Here is a 23,042-nt window from a genome sequence, read left to right as displayed (position 1 = left end):
ATAGAAAATGAAATGTGCAATTTTTTGAATAAACAAGTACATGTAAGTCTTCTGATTTAATAATGGGCGTTTTCCTGTCATAAATTAAAGCATTTTTTGATGAAAAAGTTTTTTGTTTTAAGGTAAAACATATTTATTACATACTTATAAATGAAATATTGAGAAATATTGATGAAATAAAATGCGTATTTTCATTTTCCGTATTTTCACTGTAAAAATTTATTTTTCACTGCAGTGAAACATATTTTCCGTATTTTCACTTGTGTCTTGCCGCACTACTTTCATTTAAATTCTGCCAGTACACAAAATTTAAGGGAAAGTCTTTCAAATTTTAATGTCAAAAAAGAGAAAAATGTATATAATAAACAGAAAATTCAAGTTTTTTCTATAAATACATGATTAATTTTCATCTTGTGGCATGAAAATTACCATATTTCACTCGTGGCTACCGCCACTCGTGAAATATTTATTTTCATACCACTTGATGAAAATAAATCATGTATTTATAGAAAAAACTTGAATATCCTCTATATACGAATGTCATACAAATTTGACATAGTTTGTAACTATTTTGTGTTTTCAACATCAAATAAGTATTAAAACATGATTATATTGTTAATTGATAAGAAAAACTTGACAGCTATCAAATATTATATTATAAAATACTAACTAAGAAAGATTGGCAAATATTTTTCAGCTATTGTTTAATAAATTATTGTAAATACCTCAAGTTCAAAGCAAAATATTATATGAGATGGTTATAGCAATATAATATATGAGCAAGTATAAGATCATAGTATGCATGCATTTTAAATCTATTGCAAAACAATTTTTCCCCGGAGAGACCTATCGTGTTCTTGTATTAGTTGTATTACGAATTTGCCAGTGTTCACTGAGATCGTAATGTTGTCATTATATATTATTTCGAACAAAATTATCTGTGATATTTTCATTTGTAACTGTGCTGTTCTGTAAACTTAAAATTGTACAGGTTTTTCATTCTGAATAAAGCTCAATAGACGTTAAAATGACTGCTTGACTTGTTTGAATTAAAAACACTAATTGAGTTTTTGGTCTAAATTAAGTTTTATGTAACATACACTTTCCCTGAATGCACATCATTAACCATTTATCATTAGAATATATATTTAGATTATCTTTTGGAATCCATTACTCCATCTTTTATATGGCAGCTCACATTATTGCACCACAGAAGTATACTGCCCACACGGTAATTATATAACTTCATGTTTGCAAAGGCAAATCGTCGTAAGCCTCATTCTCCGAAACAAATAATGACGGGCAGATTTGCACTGGCTACCTTAAATGACAGAGTTGCTGTAGAGATATCAAATTAATGTCAATTTTACAAACAAACAAGACATATCTAAGAAGAATCTTTGAAAATCTTGAGGACATCTAAAGTAAACCCTTGCGCGTATACGTGCGCGTGTGTGTGCACCTTGTGTCCAGCTTATTATTTGATGGATTGTTGAAATGTTCGATATATTCTTGCACCACTGTCAGATGATATGTACAGCGCGCGCAAAATTTCCACGTCTGCTATATCAAAGTCAAGAGGTCAAAAGATATTTTGTTTGTATCTGTTTTCTTCTCCGTCTTAGTAATAGAAAGAGCATCGAAACACGAGGCTATCTGATTTGTACGAGGGGACGTAGCCCTCGAGTATAAATCAGATTACCGAGTGTTTTGATGTTCTTCATAGGCAAAAATAAAACATGTTCCCTGTTGCGACATTATGAAACCTCAGAAAAAAGCAACCAATGAATGCGCATCTGAATATGACATTCATATCATTATCCCGCTCTCTGTCGTCACAATAAGTAAACCCCAGAAAAAAATGAGCCAATCAACGAGCATGCTCTGGCGTGCGGGTAACACATACCTGCCCTCCAGTTAACGCACTGTGGGTACGACATATTTTGGCACATTTTCAACAGAAAGGTCCCCAAACTATGATACAAAATTTTCTTATAACATGATGGATTCTCAAAACATGTTTTACCTAGATGTCTTCACCAGAGTCAAGATGTTTTTTTCACGCACAAAACTGGATCAAGATTGTACTTGAAGGTAAAATGTAATGTGTCGGGGGAGGGACATCTGTGTCGTCTGGACATATCTCTAGTTTATAATTATGTTTTCCAATACGTGCTTACATCTTGTGAATTAATATCAGACGAAAGGTCTTTTTGGATTGAACAGACTAGACAAGCTAGACAATCTGTCTGAGGAAGTATAATAAAGATAGCTTACTAATTTATACCTAAAAGTTAAAGAAGTCGGTCACAGTTTAGACTAACATTGATTATTACAGATGATGCAACACTGTTAAGTTATTAAATTAGATATTCTTAAAATTCTTACACCCACTTTATCTACTTAATGACAACAGTGAGGAACGGGAAAGAGGGTAGAGTTAATATTTAAACAGCAAGGACGGTATGGTGCAAGGAGATGGAGCGAGTGTTTGCAGGGCGTGCAATAGTAAACTTATAGTCAATGCAATGACTGCATTAAGAAACCCGTTTAAATAGCACCTAACCTTTAAATGTGAACTGTTTATTTTCATAATCCAATGATCTATTTAGCATATAAACATTTTACTTTGAAAAATGTCGCAAATTCAACTTTTGCGGCTTTTGAGGTGCGAACATTTCAACGATATGATTAGCAATGATGAACGACACTTAACGAAACGATAATAAGCATCCAACTGGCATTCATAAACAAGAAATATGCCAAGGCATGTCCCGATAGTCCACCCTTTTCAGTATACGAACGGACAGTATGACACTCACTGAAGAAAAAATCTTGTCTACCAATCCCCTCTCCCCAAAAACTTGGGGCATGAAAACAGACAGTTGCCAAAGGGAAATCGGAAATACATATGGCATAAGCAAGGTATAGATACAGTGTATTTGTTAACAGTGTATTTGTTACTTATTTTTATTAGCATTTATTCCTGATTAAAATTATTTTTTTTCGAATGTCTTAAAGTAAGTTTAGATTCATTCATTGAACAACGCTTAATAGTACACATTTTTCTTTGTCTCATTGTGTTCCTAAACATGCAGTTATAGATGACCGTTTTCGTAACATGTATAGTTCTGATAGAAAATGTATTTTTGTTATATGAGCGTAATTGAAGACGAGTATCATTTTACATTTGTTTGTCCACTGTGACGCAATACTAGAAATGATTGCATTCCAAAATACTGCCATTTGCAAACTATTCAGACATTCAAAGCTCTATCAGCTTGCAGTCAGACTATTGTGTGATGTGTTTTAAGATTAGAAATGCTAAACGGTGCATACCGGTATGTTATTTTGTATTTCTAAATGGGGCATTCTAGTCATATGTTAAAATATTAATGGTAATTTATTTAACTGAATAACTGAGAGGTCGTAGATATTAGTGTCTATATTTAACATTCATGTTTGAAAAAGTTATATCACTACCACATAATCGGCAAATTGCCATTCTTATTAATTTTTATATTAGTCTATGTGATATTTGTTTTATTGTTTTGTTCTTTCTTTTTCATAATGACTATTAAATAACCAGTATATTATGATATCGGTTGGCGGTTCATTAAATATGTAACTGTTCTCAAATGTAATTTCTGTCAAAGTGTTATAGGCAGTTAACAGTTATATGTTCGTTCATGTGTTGTGTGAATACACCGAAACTGAAACTGGAAATTATTTATTAGTACAAACCGGTATGAATTTCTCGTCGGGGATATTTATTTTTTACCATTAGCATTTTTACTTTTGTTTTATCATTGACCTTTAGAGTTGCAGACGATAAACTTCTATCAATAAAATCATGCATTAACACACTAAGGGCAATTTATTTTGGCACAAATTTGCATTATGATAACTGACATGTTTGCATTTCCGAATTGATAAGGACGGATGATGTACATAAACTGCACATTTGGTGCACTAGACAGATAGTATCGTGTAGTAATAAAGTCATTTGAGCATTTGCATCGTGCATACTAATATAATTAATTATACTCTACTTTTTGGATGGATGACTAAACTAGAAACTAAATTTACAGAATGCCTTGTTGCTCTCTTTTTGTCACTAACAACCAAACCGTAACAGTTTGATAGATAATCTGAAATGTGGAAGAATTAATTGAGCTGGTCGTAGCTATTATAATGACTAATTATTATCTTGAGTCATGTGTCACATGTGCATTATCAGTTTCATTTTCAAGTATCTAATGCTTTATATCGATATATCTAATACTGTATGTCGATATATCTAACACTGTATGTCGATATATCTAATACTGTATGTCGATATATCTAACACTGTATGTCGATATATCTAATACTGTATGTCGATATATCTAACACTGTATGTCGATATATCTAACACTGTATGTCGATATATCTAATACTGTATGTCGATATATCTAACACTGTATGTCGATATATCTAATACTGTATGTCGATATATCTAATACTGTATGTCGATATATCTAATACTGTATGTCGATATATCTAATACTGTATGTCGATATATCTAATACTGTATATCGACATATCTAATAATGTATGTCGACATATCTAATAATGTATGTCGATATATCTAAAACTGTATGCCGATATATCTAATAATGTATATCTAATATTGTATGTCGACATATCTAATACTGTTTGTCGATATATCTAATACTGTATGTCGACATATCTAATACTGTATGTCGATATATCTAATAATGTATGTCGATATATCTAATACTATATGTTGATATATCTAATACTGTATGTCTTAATGACTTAAAGTGCAATTATGCTATTTTTTCACGTTAAGCTGAATTTACTATATGTTTAGAAAAATTGACTGTTATGGCAGTGATTGACCAACAGTTGATATTTGAAACGGTTTAGGATAAAATATGAATGTGAAATAATTTTCGACTTACTTGTGAATGAATCGGTAAATAACACATTTTCAGATTGAACCTCTGACCATATCTGACGAGTTTTGATAATAACAGGTAAAAGTACTGCAAAAGTAGAACAGCAATTTAATCGAGATTCATGTATATATAAATAACTTCCAGTGCATATTAATCCTACTTCTTAAGATGATGATTCTTGATTTATATCAATATATTCCTTTAATAATATAATGAACAATATGAGCCGCGTCATGACCAACATAATGGGTTTGCGACCAGCATGGATCCAGACCAGCCTGCGCATCCGCGCAGTCTGATCGGGATCCATGTTGTTCGCTACCAGTTTCTCTTCTTGTAATAGAGTTGGTAAGCGAACAGCATGGATCCTGATCAGACTGCGCGGATGCGCAGGCTGGTCTGGATCCATGCTGGTCGCAAACGCACTATGTTGGTTTTGTCGTAACGCGGCTCATATTTCATGCAGTCCATATCAATACATTATAAAAATGATCGGTTATTCATTTGACAAAAAATGTAAGCATTTGGTCTTGCTGTGCTAATAAGAAGTATTCTTTATCTATATTTTATATTACATTGTATTTTATGTTTTATTGCCAAGTTAACTAAAACGAATTCCGACTGAACGTGTCCATCTACTAATTTATTTGGCATATTAGATAATTGGCAAGAACAATTCAGTTTACAGAGATCTCAAATACAATCTATTTGATCAGAATTGTTTTAAAGTTCAATGACTGCATCAAAAGTATGTTTATTTTATGTAGAAACCAACATACTTAGTAATAATGATGAATAATTCATTTACTGCATGAAATTGATCTGTAACCCCGCAAACTAATGTTTTGCAACTGTGCAGTCAGTTTATAAATTTTCCTAATGGATTGAAATAATCATACAAAAGGTGTCGGCAGTGTTAGAGGCGGCATTTTCAGGTTAATTGATACTAGAGGGATGTTATATATTACTGATATTTACCAGTATGTAATCATTCGCGTGCCTAATGCAAAAATAGCTAAATGTAATGAAAAACCGAAATATGGCATTTCAGTTGGAAACATTTTAATCACGAATATTTACCTTAGAATTTTTCAATAAATCTTTATTGTGTTAGACTATTTTGTATTAAAGAAATATAAATATTATTTGGGAAAATAAATCAAGAAACAATACAACATGATTGTACTAATAATATCTTTCTGTATATTGCAAGTCAGTGCAGGCGAAAAACAGGTGCATACGTTAAGCGCTCTAAGGAAGCATCTTTTCGAGGATTATTTTGCTGACGTTAGACCGGTTCTCGACCATTCCAAACCAATTATTGTGACAATTGACCTAACGTTGCTAAAGATAATAAAAGTGGATGAAAAGCGCCAGTCTCTGAGAACAACAGTTGATGTGCAACTATCATGGAAAGATGAACTGCTCATTTGGAACATGTCCGAACATGAGGGAATATCAAACTTTGTGTTTCCATATCATAAGAATGTTTGGGTTCCGGACTTAATGGTGTCAAATGCGCTAAATAAACCGGCAGAGTTGGGATTAAAAGAAGCATATATTTCTTTGACACATGCAGGGGAACTTGTATTATGGACACAAGTGAACTTTGATACTTCATGTGAAATAAGAACTAAACAGTACCCCTTTGATGAACAACACTGCGAAATACTTTTCACAAAGTTCATGAATGAAGATGACAAATTAGAACTAATAGCAACAAAAAACAAAATCGATCTTGAAAAGTATATTGAAACAGCTGAATGGCATATTATTGACAATATCGTTAAATACGAGATTGATGTATACAATACAAATATAGGTTTCTTGAATTACACAGTTCTTCATTACCACTTGAAACTAAGACGTTCATGTGTGTCGTGCATTTTGAACATAGTCGCTCCAGTTTTGATACTGGCATGTTTGAACCTGTTAACATTCTACGTACCTTGTGAAAGTGGAGAAAGGACAAGTTTTCCTATATCAATATTTCTAACTTTAGCTGTGTTTCTGACAACGATCACGGGGTCTTTGCCGGAATCAATTGACGGAGTATCATTTTTGAGCTTATACGTGACATTCCAGCTCATAGTGAGCACAGTCACGCTTATCTCGGCTGTGATATCTTTGCAGATGCATCATACAATGGACAACAGACCCATTCCAAAGATTGGGCATGTGATCATAAAATTATTTAAATCCAAAAAGAGTCATTATCCCAGCACTAACAAACAGTTAAATGACGTCAATCGTGATGCAGACAACACCGGAAATGACCTTCAGGAGAATGAGCGTCCAGGACGCAGAGGGTACGTGCATAGAAGATCCAACAGAGCTTGGCAAGACGTTGTCGAGGCATTTGATACAATGATGTTTACTATTTTATTTATTTTTGAAATAATTACAACGGCTATATTTTTTGTTTTAGTTCTAAATTAGGGGTCTGTAAAACGAAGTTTATGAAACTGCTAAAGACAGTATTGAATCAGATATACATAGTTGGTAATCTCCAGAAGAAAACCCTTTTTGTCAAATTGTTATATGTAGATATAATGAACGGACGTTTCCAAACGCATTAGCCGTTACCTAGCTAAATATTTTAAAATGACAGGGTCAATTTCAAAATAAAAATAGTTGAAGCGTACATTGAATTCATCATTATCTGACGTCAGGTCTTGGTACGACTTTTTCGCATGGGAAGATTCAGTTGCTGGTATCAGGCTATAGAATAGACCAAAAGCATTGGCATTACTGACAGAAAAATTAATCTTAGATTATAATTGTTTGTGTAACTCATTTTGTTTGTCGCTTTGCGTTTAATAAAGATTGCATTTTTAAATAAAACTCCTCGGCGAGTTTTAGTTTTGCCGGTGTGGTTGTAATGACGGTACAAAGGGAGATTTTACTCTAGCATCGTGATGTATCTAGTTTTTTAAAATCTCAGTAGACATTATGTTTACACTACTTTTCGTTAGTCGAGTTAAGAATTTTATATTGTTTATAAAGATCTTTAAATTTGTGGGTGTTATTTTCCTCACAAAGTCGATACCATTGACTGTTTCTGTTTATCAGATATAATTAACAATAAGATACAATTCGATTACATTAAATGTTGCTGTTTATCAGATATAACAATTATTTACTATTTGATTACATTAACTATTTAAGTTTATCATAATATAACGCCATTTTTTCCAGATTATCAAACATTCTTGCCCTTTATTGAACGCTTCAAACATGTTTTAATATCTTTATTCTCTTGTAACATTTCTCTACAAATTTAAAGCAAAAGCAATACCAGAATGATATGCAACTGCAATAGTTATTCATATTGTCATTAGTGCATCTATTTTTAAAGTAAAATACGATTCAGAGAGTGCTATACAATTTGTCTCAATTGAATGCTTCTTTAAAACAATGTTGTCCATGATAGCCGCCTTTTTTCTGCGTATGAATGGACTATGTTCTAAATTAAAATATGTTGTTGCTGCAATAGTTTTTATTTATATCTTTAGATAAATGCCCATTAATGATGTTGCAAGTACTTGTTGCATTTTTCAGTTTTAGGATATTACAGCTGTAAAACACTATGAACACAGAGTAAGGGCATATTTTATTTGCCTTTTTCTGTCTCTTTGTTTTTTTATTGTTTGTTTTTGTTTGTCTTTGGAAAATTTGAACGTTTTTAACAAAATCATTAAGTAAATTTAAGCCTTTGTCTGCACTTGAACCAAATATACGTCTAGATAACAGCCTTAATTTTACGTATTAAAATTAACATTCAATCTGAATCACAATTACCCTTTTACGGTGACCCGTTAGGACCCTCGCGACACACTTGGCACAACGAAAATACGATGGTCGACAGAACGAAACCACGGTGGTAAAAAGTCGCAGATTAAAAGTCGAAAGCACGATGGTAAAAAGTCGAAGTAATGACACAACGAAAGCACGACGGTGAAAGGTCTAAAAATCTTAATCATATCGAATTTTCACTTATGTGGTTTCGTTATTTCGAATTTCATCATCGTAATTTAAACGTTTCATCATCGTACCTTTGACTTTCACCGCCGTGGTTTCATTATTTTGTCTTTATACCATCGTTATTTCGTTGTTTCGAGTTATGTGTGGGTTGCGATGGCTATAACGGGACACCGTACCTTTTGTGTTAAATTTACAATTTAAACTCTTACAAAATTTAACCAAAACTTATATTTTATTCGACCGTTTGAAAACTTTTATTGCCTAACATTTGCCTTCAGTCCCCAAAATGGTCTTGATTTTTTCAAGTCAAATGTTTAAAATTTGGAAGCTTGCCTAAATTTTATTTAACCTTTTTTTCCAAATGTATATTACAGTCTGTCAAAACAGGCATTTGAAATTTGCAAATCTTATGTGTAATATGTCATATATTCAATGATGTAAATAATTACAATAAAATAAATTAATATTTAACTACAATTATCAATATTTGCTGTATCAAATTTGAGTACAGTATATTTCTAATATATGTAGTTTTGTACGTACATTACATATCATTGCAATCTAAAACAAAAAACGTTTTATTCATTACGCATGGTGATGACAGATCGAGAACGCTAATAGAAATGAACATGAAAACAAGGCGTATGCAAGACTGATATAAACAATAAAATATTGATACATGTACTGACAACAGACATCAGGCGGTTGCGGAGGCTCGCCAATGTTTAAAGAGAGAATAGTTAATTTTATTATAGATTTTGATCGTATGATTTTATACTTGGAAAAGTTCAAAATGTGTATTTGATAATTGAAAAATTCAATGTACAAACGTTCCTTTCGCTATTAAGTATGCTAATTGCTGCAATATCCGGTTGTGAATGAGTGTCCTGGTTGTATGGATGACGTATTCATATATCCTTGTTAGATTAAATATATATTGATTTTGATTTCGAAGGTCTTTTCCACGTAAAGACGGAAAGTCGTCATAGGACCTTTGAAGTGTCGGCGTGGCTTAAAATTAAACACAAAACTATCATACCAATAACATTCAATTTCAAATGTCAGTACATTTCCTCGCCAAACAAGAAAATCTCACCCTGCTTACACTAACTAGTACCGTCCATGAACACGCTCAATCAAACCCATCCTGCAACATGTTAATGCTCCCCGAAGGGTGAGCATATAGTCGCCGCATTGTCTGTCTGTTCGTCCGTTGAACTTATCCGGAGCATAACTTGAAAACCCTTGGGCATAATTTGTTTAAACTGCACACAGTGGTAGAGGACATTAAGATGGAGTGCAGAGCCAAAGGACCACAACTCTGTTTTGCCCTTTTTTTGAATTATCTCCCCTTTTAGAAAATCGTGTCCGGCACATAACTGTAAAACTATAAGAGATATCAACGTGAAACTTTGTAGGTAGATATATCTCAATATGTAGATGTGTAGTGTACAAGAACCGTAACTCTGCCTTGCATAATTTTGGAGTTATTGCCTTTTGTTCATTTTACACTTTGAAAATTGTCCTGGACATAACTCTAAAAATAAAAACGGAATTACAGATATGAACAAGACACTTTGTAGGTAGATAGATCTCATTGGGAAGATGTGCAGTGCAAAAGAACAGTAACTCTGCCTTGCCTTATTTTGGAGCTATTGCCCTTTGTTTATTTTTACACTTTGAACTTTGTCCAGTACATAACTCTGGCACTGTTAGAGATACGAACAAGAAACTGTGTAGGTATATATATCTCACTGGGTAGATGAGCAATGCAAATAACTCTGTCTTGCCTTATTCTTGGAGTTTTACCCTTTTTCACTTTGAACTTTGTCCGGATTATAACTCTGAAACTATTAGAGTTATTAACATAAAACTTTGTAGGTAGATAGATATCATTAAACAAAACTGCAGTGCAAAAGAACCGTAACTCTGCCTTGACAAGTTTTGGAGTTATTGCCCTTCTTCAATTTTACACTGTGAACTTTGTCCGGAACATTACTGTGAAACTACAAGAGGTATCAAGAAACTTAACTTGGTAAATATATCTCATTGAGGAGAAGTGCAGTGCAAACAACAGTAACTCTGCCTTGCCTAATTTTGCAATTATTGCACTTTGAACTTTGGCCGGGACATAACTCTGAAACTACAAGAGGTATACTTTTTTGTGTCCAAAACCTATTCAGGGAGCATCATCCGGTTCTAACCGGCTCTTTTTATTAATTGATTTGCCGTTCTTAAGTGGCTCTGTTTTTTCTCTATTTTCTTGTATCATTGGGACTATCGTGTCGTTTTCTGTTCACCTGACCCTTGTTGATGAGGTGTTGCATATAATGGTTGAGGTATAAGAATTGCAGCCATCGTTTATCCTTGCGTTATCGTAAGGGGCGACTTAATTGATTCGACTAACTTGTATCTATGCATCTCTTCCGCTCTAGCAGTTGAGGTAGTTAAAACTTCTGGTGTTGCTTTAAGTTTGTGTCACCTGAGATTAGCCATTTTCATCTTTCATGTATCCATGTTATTTAACATTTTGAATCTGGTATTACATTGGTAGCATATAGATCTGCACAGAATTTACTTATCAACTTTTTCAAAGGTATTCTTATTGTATCGTTTACATGCGACCACCTGAAATCAGAAAGAAATATAAACACTAGAAGAAAAAGAACCATGCCTTGCAGAACACCAATTCATCAAAGCAATTAAACAGAATAACGTTATAACTAACTTAACTTTTTGAATGTCATATTGTTTATTATAATTTGCCTTCTTTTGTATGTCAAGATTTTGTTGTTACTACTAACGTCTAACAGCAAAATTGACGAAGTGTCTAAGAAACAGTCCTAGAAATAATTTGGATATTGCTTCTAAGTATAGGTTAGAGTGCATATTGGGTGTTCTTCGTAAATAAGAAAGCTAAAAAGGAGCGGAGCTTGCGAAGCGACTGTAGCTTTCTTATTTACGAAGAACATCCAATATGCACTCTAACCGGCTTAGTGCTCCGCCCATTTTTTTCCGCCCAACACACTGCGTGACGTCACACGATAGCCTAAATGTGTATAACCATATTTGGAAGAGGTAGCGGTACACATTTTCGGATCACGTGCTTTGCATAGCTTATTCTCGCACTCTGTCTAGGTAAATCATACAATATCACGGTGCATATCCATATCGGTACCCTTTTTGCGAAATATTCTCAAACGGTACCCTCTTTGAACATGCACAGGTCATTCTCTGCTAAAAACAAACCAGCGATGGATAACAATGCAGTAAAAATTCATTGTAATAAGGAAAGGAGGTATGACACGTAGAAAAGATGTATACCACGGAACACTAGAATGTTTTATTTATGTGCTGATTTGTCATGTGCCCGATTTTCATGTACTGCAACTTCACAATAAGCTACAAAAAGTCGACATGTCTTGCCTCGCCCGTCATCTCGACATATTTTTCGGGCTGAAATGAACCTGTAGCTTGATTATATATGCATCATACATATTTATTATGTTCATATACATATCATCGGACAAATGGCAGTATATTGTCAAAAAAAATGTAAAATTAATAAAAACACCCTACTTTCGGTTTTGCAGCGGCACGGGCTGTAATATTTACATAAAAAATACATACTTTGTTGGAATAAGTGAACTTTTTATTTGGAAATTATAAAATGATACTGGTTCCGTAAGTAATAAAACATTTTTACTGTTATTTTGCCTGTTTTCATTTCAATGAACCTCTTTTTTTAATTCTATGCCGTAGTGACGATATACATGTGCGTGTACGGAAAAAACATGATGCATAAATATTGATTAGTAGGAGTGAACTTCAAGATCTCTGCACATGCTTATATTTCACTTTAGCGCTCATCGAAACTTAGCTCCGCCCACTTGCGTTTTATAATATAAAACGTCCAGTTTATATAAAATCTGTTCTATTAAGATTTGAAACCTGAAAATTTGAAAATCCTCGTCGGTGATTGGCTTAAAAAAATTGGCGAGCACTAAATAGTTGATTGAATGCAATGTTTGCTATATTAAAGGCGTTGGGCAGCATTGGTAGAGAAATCAATTTACTGAAGATACTACAGAGCGGTGATGCCAGGTGAATTTAGACGGGGCTTATCAGCGCAACAACATTGAAAGGTTGTAGCGTTGGGAGTTCATAAGATGCCATCTTGAAATAGTTTATATAAATCCTTGATTGTTGAAAATAGCCACAATTAATTTATCATTTAATTTTTTTATAAACACATCCCCTAGATCTAATTTAACTAGTGAAATATATTATCCAATCATCCTCGTCGCCACCAATGTAATGTCTGCTTGGCAGCATGGGTGGAGAGATTAAACAATGCAGCTCTCGGTTTCTAAATCATTTTACTTATGACACTACATAGAGGTGATGTCAGGTGATTTAGGCGGGGCTTATCAGCTAGTGGTTGAAGCAACAAGCCTCCAGATTCATATTCATTTTCATGAAAATTTTGGAAATGTATTTAAAAGTAAAATTCCCGGTATTGTGAGGTGAACAAATAAAGTAATACAGATTGCAATCGGCACTTACAACCCACAAGAAATAACACAAAGTTGTCAAGATATGCAAACATAGCCCTTTTTGCGTTAGTAACGCAGTAGAAATATGCTGATAAAATACTGCAAAATCAGTCTAAAACCGCACATTACATGTAAAATACAACTTGGATCTTGAATGTTTTTATCTTTCTTAAAAGTGTAGTGCATTTTTCTTAATTATATTGCTTTTCCTGAAATATTTTGGCTCATTAGGAGGCGTGCAGCTTTTATACTAGCTGACCAATAGCGAGTGAATATATAATATACACTGAATGTATTAAAATGGAAGGAGTAAAAGATCAGCTAAACCTCAACGACACCTCCACAAATTCATGACCACAGTCATCCTGGAAGTCTTGCTTAGGAATTTTGATAATATTATGTTATCAGATGAGGAATCCGGATACAGAATTATTTTAATGCAAGTGTTTAAGGATTGAATGACAGATCAAAGTATCGAACATGATACTGAAAGAATTCTGAAAAAATATAGGAAAGGCTACATGCATTGGCAGATATTGTCACTTTCCATATTTATCTTCAAAGCTTTAGTTAATAATTGTGAAAAAACTAATAGACAATTTTATTTTTTTTTACAGAGAGTAGTTTTTATTTTTGTAGACATTATTGAGCAATAAAAAGTAACAACCATATATAGAACATGCCAGTAGCGTGTGCTTGCACAAAACGCAATGATCCTCGATGGCAAAGCACTGCTACATAGAATGTTAATCTGCTATAGGAACTTGGCTAAGGGATATCAAAATAATCAAAATATTAAAACCGCAAACATCTAGACGATGGATTGACGGTCACGATGAAATTTAAAGAGAAACACACATCATTTAATGAATTCGAGACTAAGCAACACATTCTTATGCTCAAAAAGTTAACTCATTCACAAGAGGCTACACATGCAAAACAAAATACAATGATTACTTTCTTTAAGACAAGTTGCCTTAACACTGGTTCATGCATTACACGGTCAAACAAAACATCAATGTTCAACCAGCATCTCCAGGCACATATTCAAAAAAGTATTTCAACTTAAAAGTTAACGGTCACAATTAATGGAAAATATTACATTTACATTCAGTTTAAGCGCTGTGTCATTTTACAAGTAATAGTGGTTGCATACAAAATACATGTCGTATATAATAAGGAAACCAGTATGCAATTACACCAATATAATTTCATTTTTGTCATTGCTGTATTTTAGGTATCTTAGAAGTTTATTTATTATAACATACTTCATTCAATAAGTTACGCTAATGTTTGAATATTGTAGAAAAAAAGTTAAATCCGGTTACAATGTGTTTTTCTAAACTAGGAACTTCGTGCATTGATCCAATTTAATCTCGTTGACATTGACCGATAACATAATGAACTAAACTATTATTTCAGTCAAGGACGCATTCTTAATTTTTACCTGGAAATGAAAATAATCTCTGTGCTAAGTTTATATTTTTGTCAACAAGATTTTATTTGATTTCGATTTGATATTAATTAAAACTGCAAACGTTGATACTGTTATCAGAATTGAACCTTTGATAAGCTTAATACTTGAGGATTTATCGGAAAGGAACAAGGGATTATATAATTTTTATTATCTTGAACCGATTTTAGATCTTCACATCTCTCTGTTTTATATATTCATCACATAGCTACGCACAAAGCTCTATGAAATGTTTATCCATCCCTGTGTTAGGACTTGTTGTATGTCTGGTAGTGCATATATGTCTCGTACGTTGTTTTCTTTGTGCAAGGGCCTATTCAACACATACATAGATGATATTTCAAATTCATTTTAAATGAATGTTATCTTTTTTAATATAGTGATTCAGTCCTAATAAGGATTGTATGGACAGTAGTAGGTTGAATCTTAACTGCCGATTGGACATCAATTGTTAATGAAAGATATGTTATTTATTCAAAGTTTTTCCCATCATTTCAGGGGTTTGTTTTATGACGTAATATAGGAAATCAGAATCTACAGGGTTTTCCATGAATTGTTTATTCACAGTAGGGCTATAAAATGTTGAACCGGATTCTTCATCTTGATGATACTATGATATAAAAAGGCAAGTCCAAGTTATTCGTGACGGTGGTTGACAGTTTTGTGGAGGTGTAGTTGATGATTAATACCAATTAAACGTTATATAAATGAAAAGTTTAATTTTAAGTATTTGTTAAACGCAAGAGAATAAAACTTTTAGTAAATTTAAAATATTCAATCATTGGAATTAAAAGCTTTATTGAAGCAATAAATTATATAATACCTTGTTTGAATTCGATACCAGTGTCTATCTTACTGTAGAAACAACTATCTGTTTATGGAATATTTTATTATCAGAAATTGCCGCTTGCATATATTAATTATGCAATGCACATTTATGTTAAATAAATATGTAGACACTGCATTGCCAAGGATTGTAGGACAACAAGGCGATATGGACGTGAAAGACTCCAATTTGAGATTGTGTGAAAGGTCATTGTGTCCATGGAAAAGAACCATTGACTATGATTCAAAACGAATTCCAGAAACATTAGTGAAAGCTGAATGCTTAAGTGACACATGTCAATTTCCAACCTCATCTTCACACAATAGATTATTTACAACTTGTGAAGAAGTTAAAACAGGTATTATAACCCATTTATATGCGCTACAATATTGTAATTTGTTTTTATCGAATATTGTTACAAATTAATTTAAGGAAATATAATCAAGTGGAAACATCCGCATTATATAAAGCTGTTTGCCTATAATTAGATGGACGTAAACATGTTTTACCGTAAAATTATAAATTTAGATTAATCGGATCCTGAACATCACATTAGAATAGATGAATGCATTAAAATACTCTCTAAGATTTCGGTCCGATAGCAAGGATTTTAAATACTCATTTTAAGTAGATATCATCCATTTGCGGTAATCAAATAAGTAGCTAGTTTCAAGTTACTAGACAGAAAATACACTGTTAAAATAACCTTTATTTTCAAATAAATCACATCATTTATAATAACTCTAATGATAACTATTTCTTATACTTGTTTTACAGATATTCTGATATACAAAAATAACAAGTATTCATTTATAAAAGATTGGCCAATAGCTTGTGCTTGCACCAAACGAAATGTTTCCCGCGGGCAAAACATTTCTAAAAAACAGGGCAGATCTATAAAAAGTAAGTATATAAACATTGTTTCTATATAAATCGTTCTGTTTTAATCAATATCCGTATTTTCCTAGATATATTGTTTTTGTTGAAACATAGACGAACTAGTAAATAGAAATGAATGTTAATTTACAAAGAAAAGATATACAATCACTATTAAGTCATATTGTCCTACGACAAAATCCACTTTTATTTTTTAGCTTCACAAAGAACAGCGGGCAAAAGGAAGAAGAAAAGACGTGTACAGATGAATAAAAGGTTACGGAATTCCAAACAGAAGACAGGACGTAGGTTTGACGCAAATCGAAAAGGAAAAGGTGTAAATTTTTTAAAAGGAAGTGCTTTAATTCCTTTTTGGTATATCAAATAATTCATTTTAGACTTTTTTTGATACGCTTTTGTAACTATGTTCATGGTATACTAAATGATATCGTTATGGGAAAGTTCTTTGTAACCGTTATCAACTTTGTAAATATTGTATTGTTTTATTTATTGCGGGAAATTGGTTGAATATATACATTTGTGCTTTACATTTAATATGGTTTTACTTGTTTAAATGGCTTATTGTTTTACTGCATATTATGAGTATTTCACAAGTTAAACCGTTAAATATACCATTGAAAAATGTTTATTGTATTATTTGTTCCTAGTTATTGTATTTCTTAATAGGATTCTATTTCTGATTTTAGAAGATTTTTAGTTCGCCATTATATCAAACCTGAGGTAATTATTGTTAAACAGTTAACGAAGTAAACAGTTGAATATATAAAAAGCTTCTTTTACATCTTTGTTAGTGATTGATATTTTAAATATGCATGTATTTATATTGATACGAATTTTCACAAAACTCTTGTCATTATTTTGTTATTCATGACTAAAGCTTCTTCGCATAATGTAAGTATATTCTATGTCAATAAAATAACGCACATTCTATTGTCCGACAATAAGTGATCCAAATAAAGAAAACAATAAAGCGTTAACTATTTCTTTTTAAGGGTAAATAACTATATCTAATGACATTTGTAAATAAATTCCTAAACGTATCCATACTATTTTGCCGATTTAACAATAAATGTCTCAAACATGAATAATAAACGTAAACAGAATAAACTGTTCTCGCACAAAATATCATTTTCACACGTATACAGTTCTTTTATCCGTATAACAATGAGTTCGAGCATTTGCCATTCGCTCTTTAAGAGATATGTAAACATTTCCTTTTCAATTATTTGTTTTTAAAATCCAAACAATCGTTAAGTAAACTACAGGCAGTTGGTATTTAGCTTTATACACTTTAACTCAAGTATTAAGATGCATATTTGAAGTCCTTAACACAATAACACGAATTCCTAGTGCAAATATGATATCATTACCACATTATTTTCACTTTTAGTTGTTTTTAATTTTAAAGCAAACAGTACAATATCACTTGTGTAAAAACTTAATTTTAGTATTGTAAAATAAAGATGTATATTTCGTATATTTTGTGATTTATTGACCATCCTATAATTTTTTTTTTTGAAAATTCAAAATGTGTTTTCCTTAGTGACATTAATAAAAAATATCATTTAAACACATATTGACTGTATTGTAACAGTGATTGTCTAGTTTTAAGTAAAAAAAGAATAGTGTTTAAAATGCATGTTGCTATTTTATGATGATTTAAGTATACTCAAAAGGTAAAAATGTTCCATTTTGTTAATTGCTGAAATTTGTATGTGTTAAATTCACGTTGTTGTCATTAAATTTATACCTGCATAAAGTTTTTTGTATCTTCTTTTTTACTGCAAAATATAATTGATTATGTTGCATTCAGTTTTGTCTCAGGTCGCATTATAAAACAGCATGGAAACCCCTCAGCGTTACAGCTCAATGAATGCCACGTACAATGATAATTTTTAAAACGCCAATAATAATAAAGGTGCCTGATGCAAAAATGGATCTCCTCAAACATTTGCCGACTTGAAAAATGTCATTTCGCGGCATTTAAACATTGAATGTTTCTGTTATTATGTTTCAACGGTTTGTAGTTAAAAAAAATGTCGTCATCAAGGTGTACGGAAAACGGCAATTTTTTAAACATTTGTCAACAGTAAAAATAGTCTCCTTCAGAAACATTGGATATGATAAAAGAAACCCGACACAAGTATCCTAATAGTCAAACAAACGCTTTCGAGAAGTATAGTTTTTTGCAGAAAGTTGGATAAATCTAAAAGACAATACATTTCGTTGGTGGGAAAGAATAATGCGTACGACATTAACGTTCCCTTCTCTGTGTCGCTTGTAAAAGGCAAATGTGCTGCCATGTGTGACATTGAAGAAACTTAATGCGTTTTTATTTCATCGATGAGTTGCATGTTTTTAAATGTGTTTTAAATATTTTCATCAATCCAAATCTTATTCTTATAATGATTGGAATTAAGTAAATATATATAAACTTAATAACTTCATTGGTTTTTAAAACGTATACATTATCAATTGAATTTACTACATTTAAGGTCAATGCTTCAAAGAAAATCTCAAATTCATTTTTTGTCTAATATATTATACTGTATCCGGCTACAATGCGTTGATTTTTCTGTGTTTTTGTAAATTAAACAATTTATCTCTAATAAATCATATCTAACTATGTCGGTAACGACATGATGTAAAAAATGAACACTTAAATATTATCAGTCAAGGGTATTTTGAATTGAAATAAAGTCATGTGCTCTAAATCAATTCTTAAAAAAAAAACAATTTGTAGTTATTAAATCTAAAGTTCAAATATAAAAAAAATGACAAGCTTAAAATTTTCTACGAAAAATTTCAATATCAGACTACAAACAAGTAAAACTTGTTCATATACCATTTTTAAATGAATCGATTATTATTTTTGTCCGATAAGGAATTTGATGTTTATGTGAAAGGAAAATCTACTCCGATGAAATACTGACTTTAGCAAACAGCCTATTACGATTGTGTTCCGTTATACCAACAACCTTTTTTACATCTAAAAGCGTGTATGAAATTCTGTAACATGTGGAAAAACCATGAATGTTGTTGTAAAAAACTATTCACTTGCATTTTATATCATAAATAAATACTTTATATTTGTCACACTTGTAGAATAAGGTCAATGTTTTTATCTGTAAAATATTAATATATTCCAGTTGATCTATATTTGGCCTAAGATAACTAGTCAAAAGTCGGAAAATTGGGGTTGCATTGTTGCTTTCCTTTCATGAAGTATATATACCTTTAGTATATATCTACTTACTTTTAAATGGTCAAAAAATTCATTTTTATTACTTGCATTCTGACGTACGTGTATGTGTTGTTTTTTCATTAACTTAGTGATTAAAAAACGTGATCACATTCCTGAAAGTTTGGCAATAGTTTGTTGGCAAATGATATTTTGAAATAATTATGTTAACACTGTTTTTTTTTATTACCGATTTTTTGTACAGTCATACGATCAAGATCAAACATAAGACACATATATTCATCGACATCTACTGACAAACATCAGATAAAGTTTATATTGTAAAAGATTGCACTCCAGCAAGTAATGAAAAATGCTTAATAAGTATGTAGCCTTTGTAAACATCGAGGAAAATACTTTTAAAAGCACTTTGTATGCTGCAAAATAATTTCCCATAACAGATAGGATCAAGCTCCGTTATTTATCCATAGTTAATATATTGTTAATTAAAGGACATTTACTTATATTATCTGCTTTTCATTAAAAAGAAAATGTTATTTAACTATATACATTTGTTAAGTGTACATATACATTTACATTTTACCATAAATATAGACTGAATTTGGAAAAAGAAGACAAATAAGACAAAAATAGAACAAAAACACCAGACATCTTATTATTCTAGCAACACGGTCGTACAAAATTTTCCAAAACTTTAAAAAAAATTCAAGTTCTTACAAAAATTTTTTGTCCTGGAGGGTTACATAGAAGTTTTATTCCTGGATAGAGCCCAAACGAAATCATTAAATGTGCTATGCCATGTATATCATTAAAAACAAATACTGATTTTTCTTCCAAACAACATGCAAACACTTTGTTCCCGATAATTATTGATACATGTTTTTATTGTAATAATGAAGGAATGCCAACAATTTTCTTGTCACACATTTCTTAAATTATTTGTGTTTAGTTTCCTTTGTAATCATATGTTGAGATATGACGAGTTTATAGTCCAGTTTGGTTTAAATTTTTAAACCGTTACTAAATCAATTTTTATTCAATCAATAAGAACTATAATTTGCACCTCCTAAAGTATTATTCCAGACAAAATCATTTCACCAATGATAAAGCATCTTGTCTATCTTGTCCTTAAAACGTATTTGTATTATACAATAACGTAACGTGTTGGTTACATGTTTTAATTTGTTTTTATGACTCTTTGACGAAACTTGAATATGTTTGGTGATTCGATTATTTTATCAAACACGCTATTTTGAAGTTTTACATGTTAATTGTTCTCACTACACACTGGAAGTGTTTGTTATCCAAATCGGTATACTTTAGACCGAATAATGTTTTACAAAAACAATGGAAATGTTATATAAGCCACGAGTGTGTGCATAATTTATCTATGTTCATAACAAATGTTTAGCATCAATACCGTATCAAAAGAAATGCCGAAATAACTACTCCACACTACATTCACACAATGTGCATAGGGGACATTAGGGAAATCGCATTTTTCCATTATCCCTTATGTACAAACCCAATCAAACCGAGTCTGAAATTGTTGTGAATAATGCCTCCGAGGGATCACCTGTATCCAGACTTCCAATAAAATCCTCTCGGTAGGAATTTCAACTATTTAATTTTGTTCAACAAACTATGACAAACCATTCAAAACATTCAGTAAGAACTATATTTAAACTAATTCATGTAGATCATGTTGTATTCAGGCCTGAACATCATTAACGATTCTAAGCTGAGCTCCTGAGACCGTTTTGGAGATTTATTTCCCTTCTTGTTATTTGTCTTCCAACTCCTGTTTGAGGACAACCATTAATTTTTGTTGAGTAGTCAATTTGTACAGTTCATTACTTTATAAGTTTATTAATATCATTTTTGGTTTGTATTTACAGATAAAATTAATTGCTAAAAACAAGTTAAACTCAGACAAGCTCATCTGTTGCTATTTTGATTCTTTTAATTTTAATAGGTTTGATAGCAATTAGCGTTGAAGTTATTTTGGAAAATCAAATGTTTATTTTTTTACTTGAATAAATTCAATAATGTAGCTTCTGTGTAGTCAAAATTAATGAGTTCCAAGAATCCACAATCATATGACTAAATATATATTTTCTAGTGTTGTTGAAAATCTTGTGTTGTTCTCTTCTCAAGTTTTTAATATTTCCTTTTCTGTGTTATCACTTTTTGTGGATTATTTACATTAATCCTAAATGACAAAATAAAGTTTGATGTCGTCTGCAAAAAGTTAAGGTTACAGGTAATTGTATCTGGAAGATCATTTCTTAATGTTATTATATTAATGTATATCTGGGATTGACGAAAGGTGTGAAAACTCATTGGTTTTTGTATTAATTTCAATGTTGTTTAACGATTAAGAATGTAAGAGCAGTTTTGTATAAAACTACTTTAAACATAAGGTTAAAAAGCAAGGTAATATTTAAGTTAGTGTGTTCCAATTTCTATGTTCACAATCAACATTGTATAAATGAGTAAAAGTAGGACGATGTTTATAGAACGGTCTCAGTAAATATCATGATCATTACCTAGCAATTGTAATACTTTGTTCAATAAGGACGAAATAAATAAAAATAAATCACCGTTGTCAGCAATTGAACAAGATAATATTTCAGGTTTTATCAGTTTAAATGAAATCTAACAGCTGAAGTTAGAACATCAGTTTAAACTGGAACGTTTCTTATGATGTTAGAGTATTGTAAATGGAAATACTGTTATCTTTTGCAAAAAACATGAGTATTGAAAAATGAAGGACATGTTTATAACTTGTGAATATATGTCTTGTTGTTTCGTCTTTTATATCTTAAATTACTTTTTTCCCTTGACATATTAGTTTCAAATATTTAAATCTTTTTACACCGATTTATCAACTATGGGTCACTGCGATACATGCGAATTCCAAACTTGCAACAATATCAACACTAATGTGTTTACTTAATGCTACAATTACGTCCGTTATGCACGTTATGCATCTAATTTGTCTCAGATGTGTGATAGGTGAACATAAAAAAGTTAATGTTTGGAATTTGATAAACATTTAACGGGCTATAAAAACTTTAAATATTTAGGGATTGTATTGTATCATATATATCTGTAACATCTTGTCTTTAATATCTAA

At 31.6% G+C, this 23,042-nt stretch overlaps 2 protein-coding genes across 2 annotated transcripts; both read left to right on the top strand.

Annotated features, from left to right (window-relative positions):
* The first annotated feature begins 6,140 nt into the window (after positions 1-6,140).
* LOC132733558 (neuronal acetylcholine receptor subunit alpha-2-like) lies at positions 6,141-7,691 on the top strand. Its single transcript, XM_060720216.1, has 2 exons — positions 6,141-7,273; positions 7,637-7,691. Exons 1-2 carry the CDS (start codon positions 6,141-6,143, stop codon positions 7,689-7,691), a joined length of 1,188 nt encoding a protein of 395 aa, XP_060576199.1.
* A 7,282-nt stretch (positions 7,692-14,973) lies between these two features.
* Positions 14,974-18,133, top strand: LOC132733557 (uncharacterized). Its single transcript, XM_060720215.1, has 3 exons — positions 14,974-16,162; positions 16,582-16,707; positions 16,899-18,133. The coding sequence occupies exons 1-3, from the start codon at positions 15,856-15,858 to the stop codon at positions 17,066-17,068; spliced, it is 603 nt and encodes a 200-aa protein (XP_060576198.1). The 5' UTR covers positions 14,974-15,855; the 3' UTR covers positions 17,069-18,133.
* Positions 18,134-23,042: the final 4,909 nt, after the last annotated feature.

The sequence above is a fragment of the Ruditapes philippinarum genome, unplaced genomic scaffold (genome assembly GCF_026571515.1).
Source record: "Ruditapes philippinarum isolate M1 unplaced genomic scaffold, ASM2657151v2 ctg4611_1_1_1_1, whole genome shotgun sequence".
Classification (NCBI taxonomy): domain Eukaryota; kingdom Metazoa; phylum Mollusca; class Bivalvia; order Venerida; family Veneridae; genus Ruditapes; species Ruditapes philippinarum.
This window is presented reverse-complemented; position numbering and strand designations above follow the sequence as displayed.

Bases quoted from the DNA above. Each gene is read 5' to 3' on its own strand.
- LOC132733558 (XM_060720216.1), top strand. From the start codon at position 6,141: ATGATTGTACTAATAATATCTTTCTGTATATTGCAAGTCAGTGCAGGC. The intron at 7,274-7,636 runs GTACGTGCATAG...ATCTGACGTCAG, and splicing joins GAGCGTCCAGGACGCAGAGG to GTCTTGGTACGACTTTTTCG.
- LOC132733557 (XM_060720215.1), top strand. From the start codon at position 15,856: ATGGAATATTTTATTATCAGAAATTGCCGCTTGCATATATTAATTATG. The intron at 16,163-16,581 runs GTATTATAACCC...CTTGTTTTACAG, and splicing joins TTGTGAAGAAGTTAAAACAG to ATATTCTGATATACAAAAAT. The intron at 16,708-16,898 runs GTAAGTATATAA...TTTATTTTTTAG, and splicing joins ACAGGGCAGATCTATAAAAA to CTTCACAAAGAACAGCGGGC.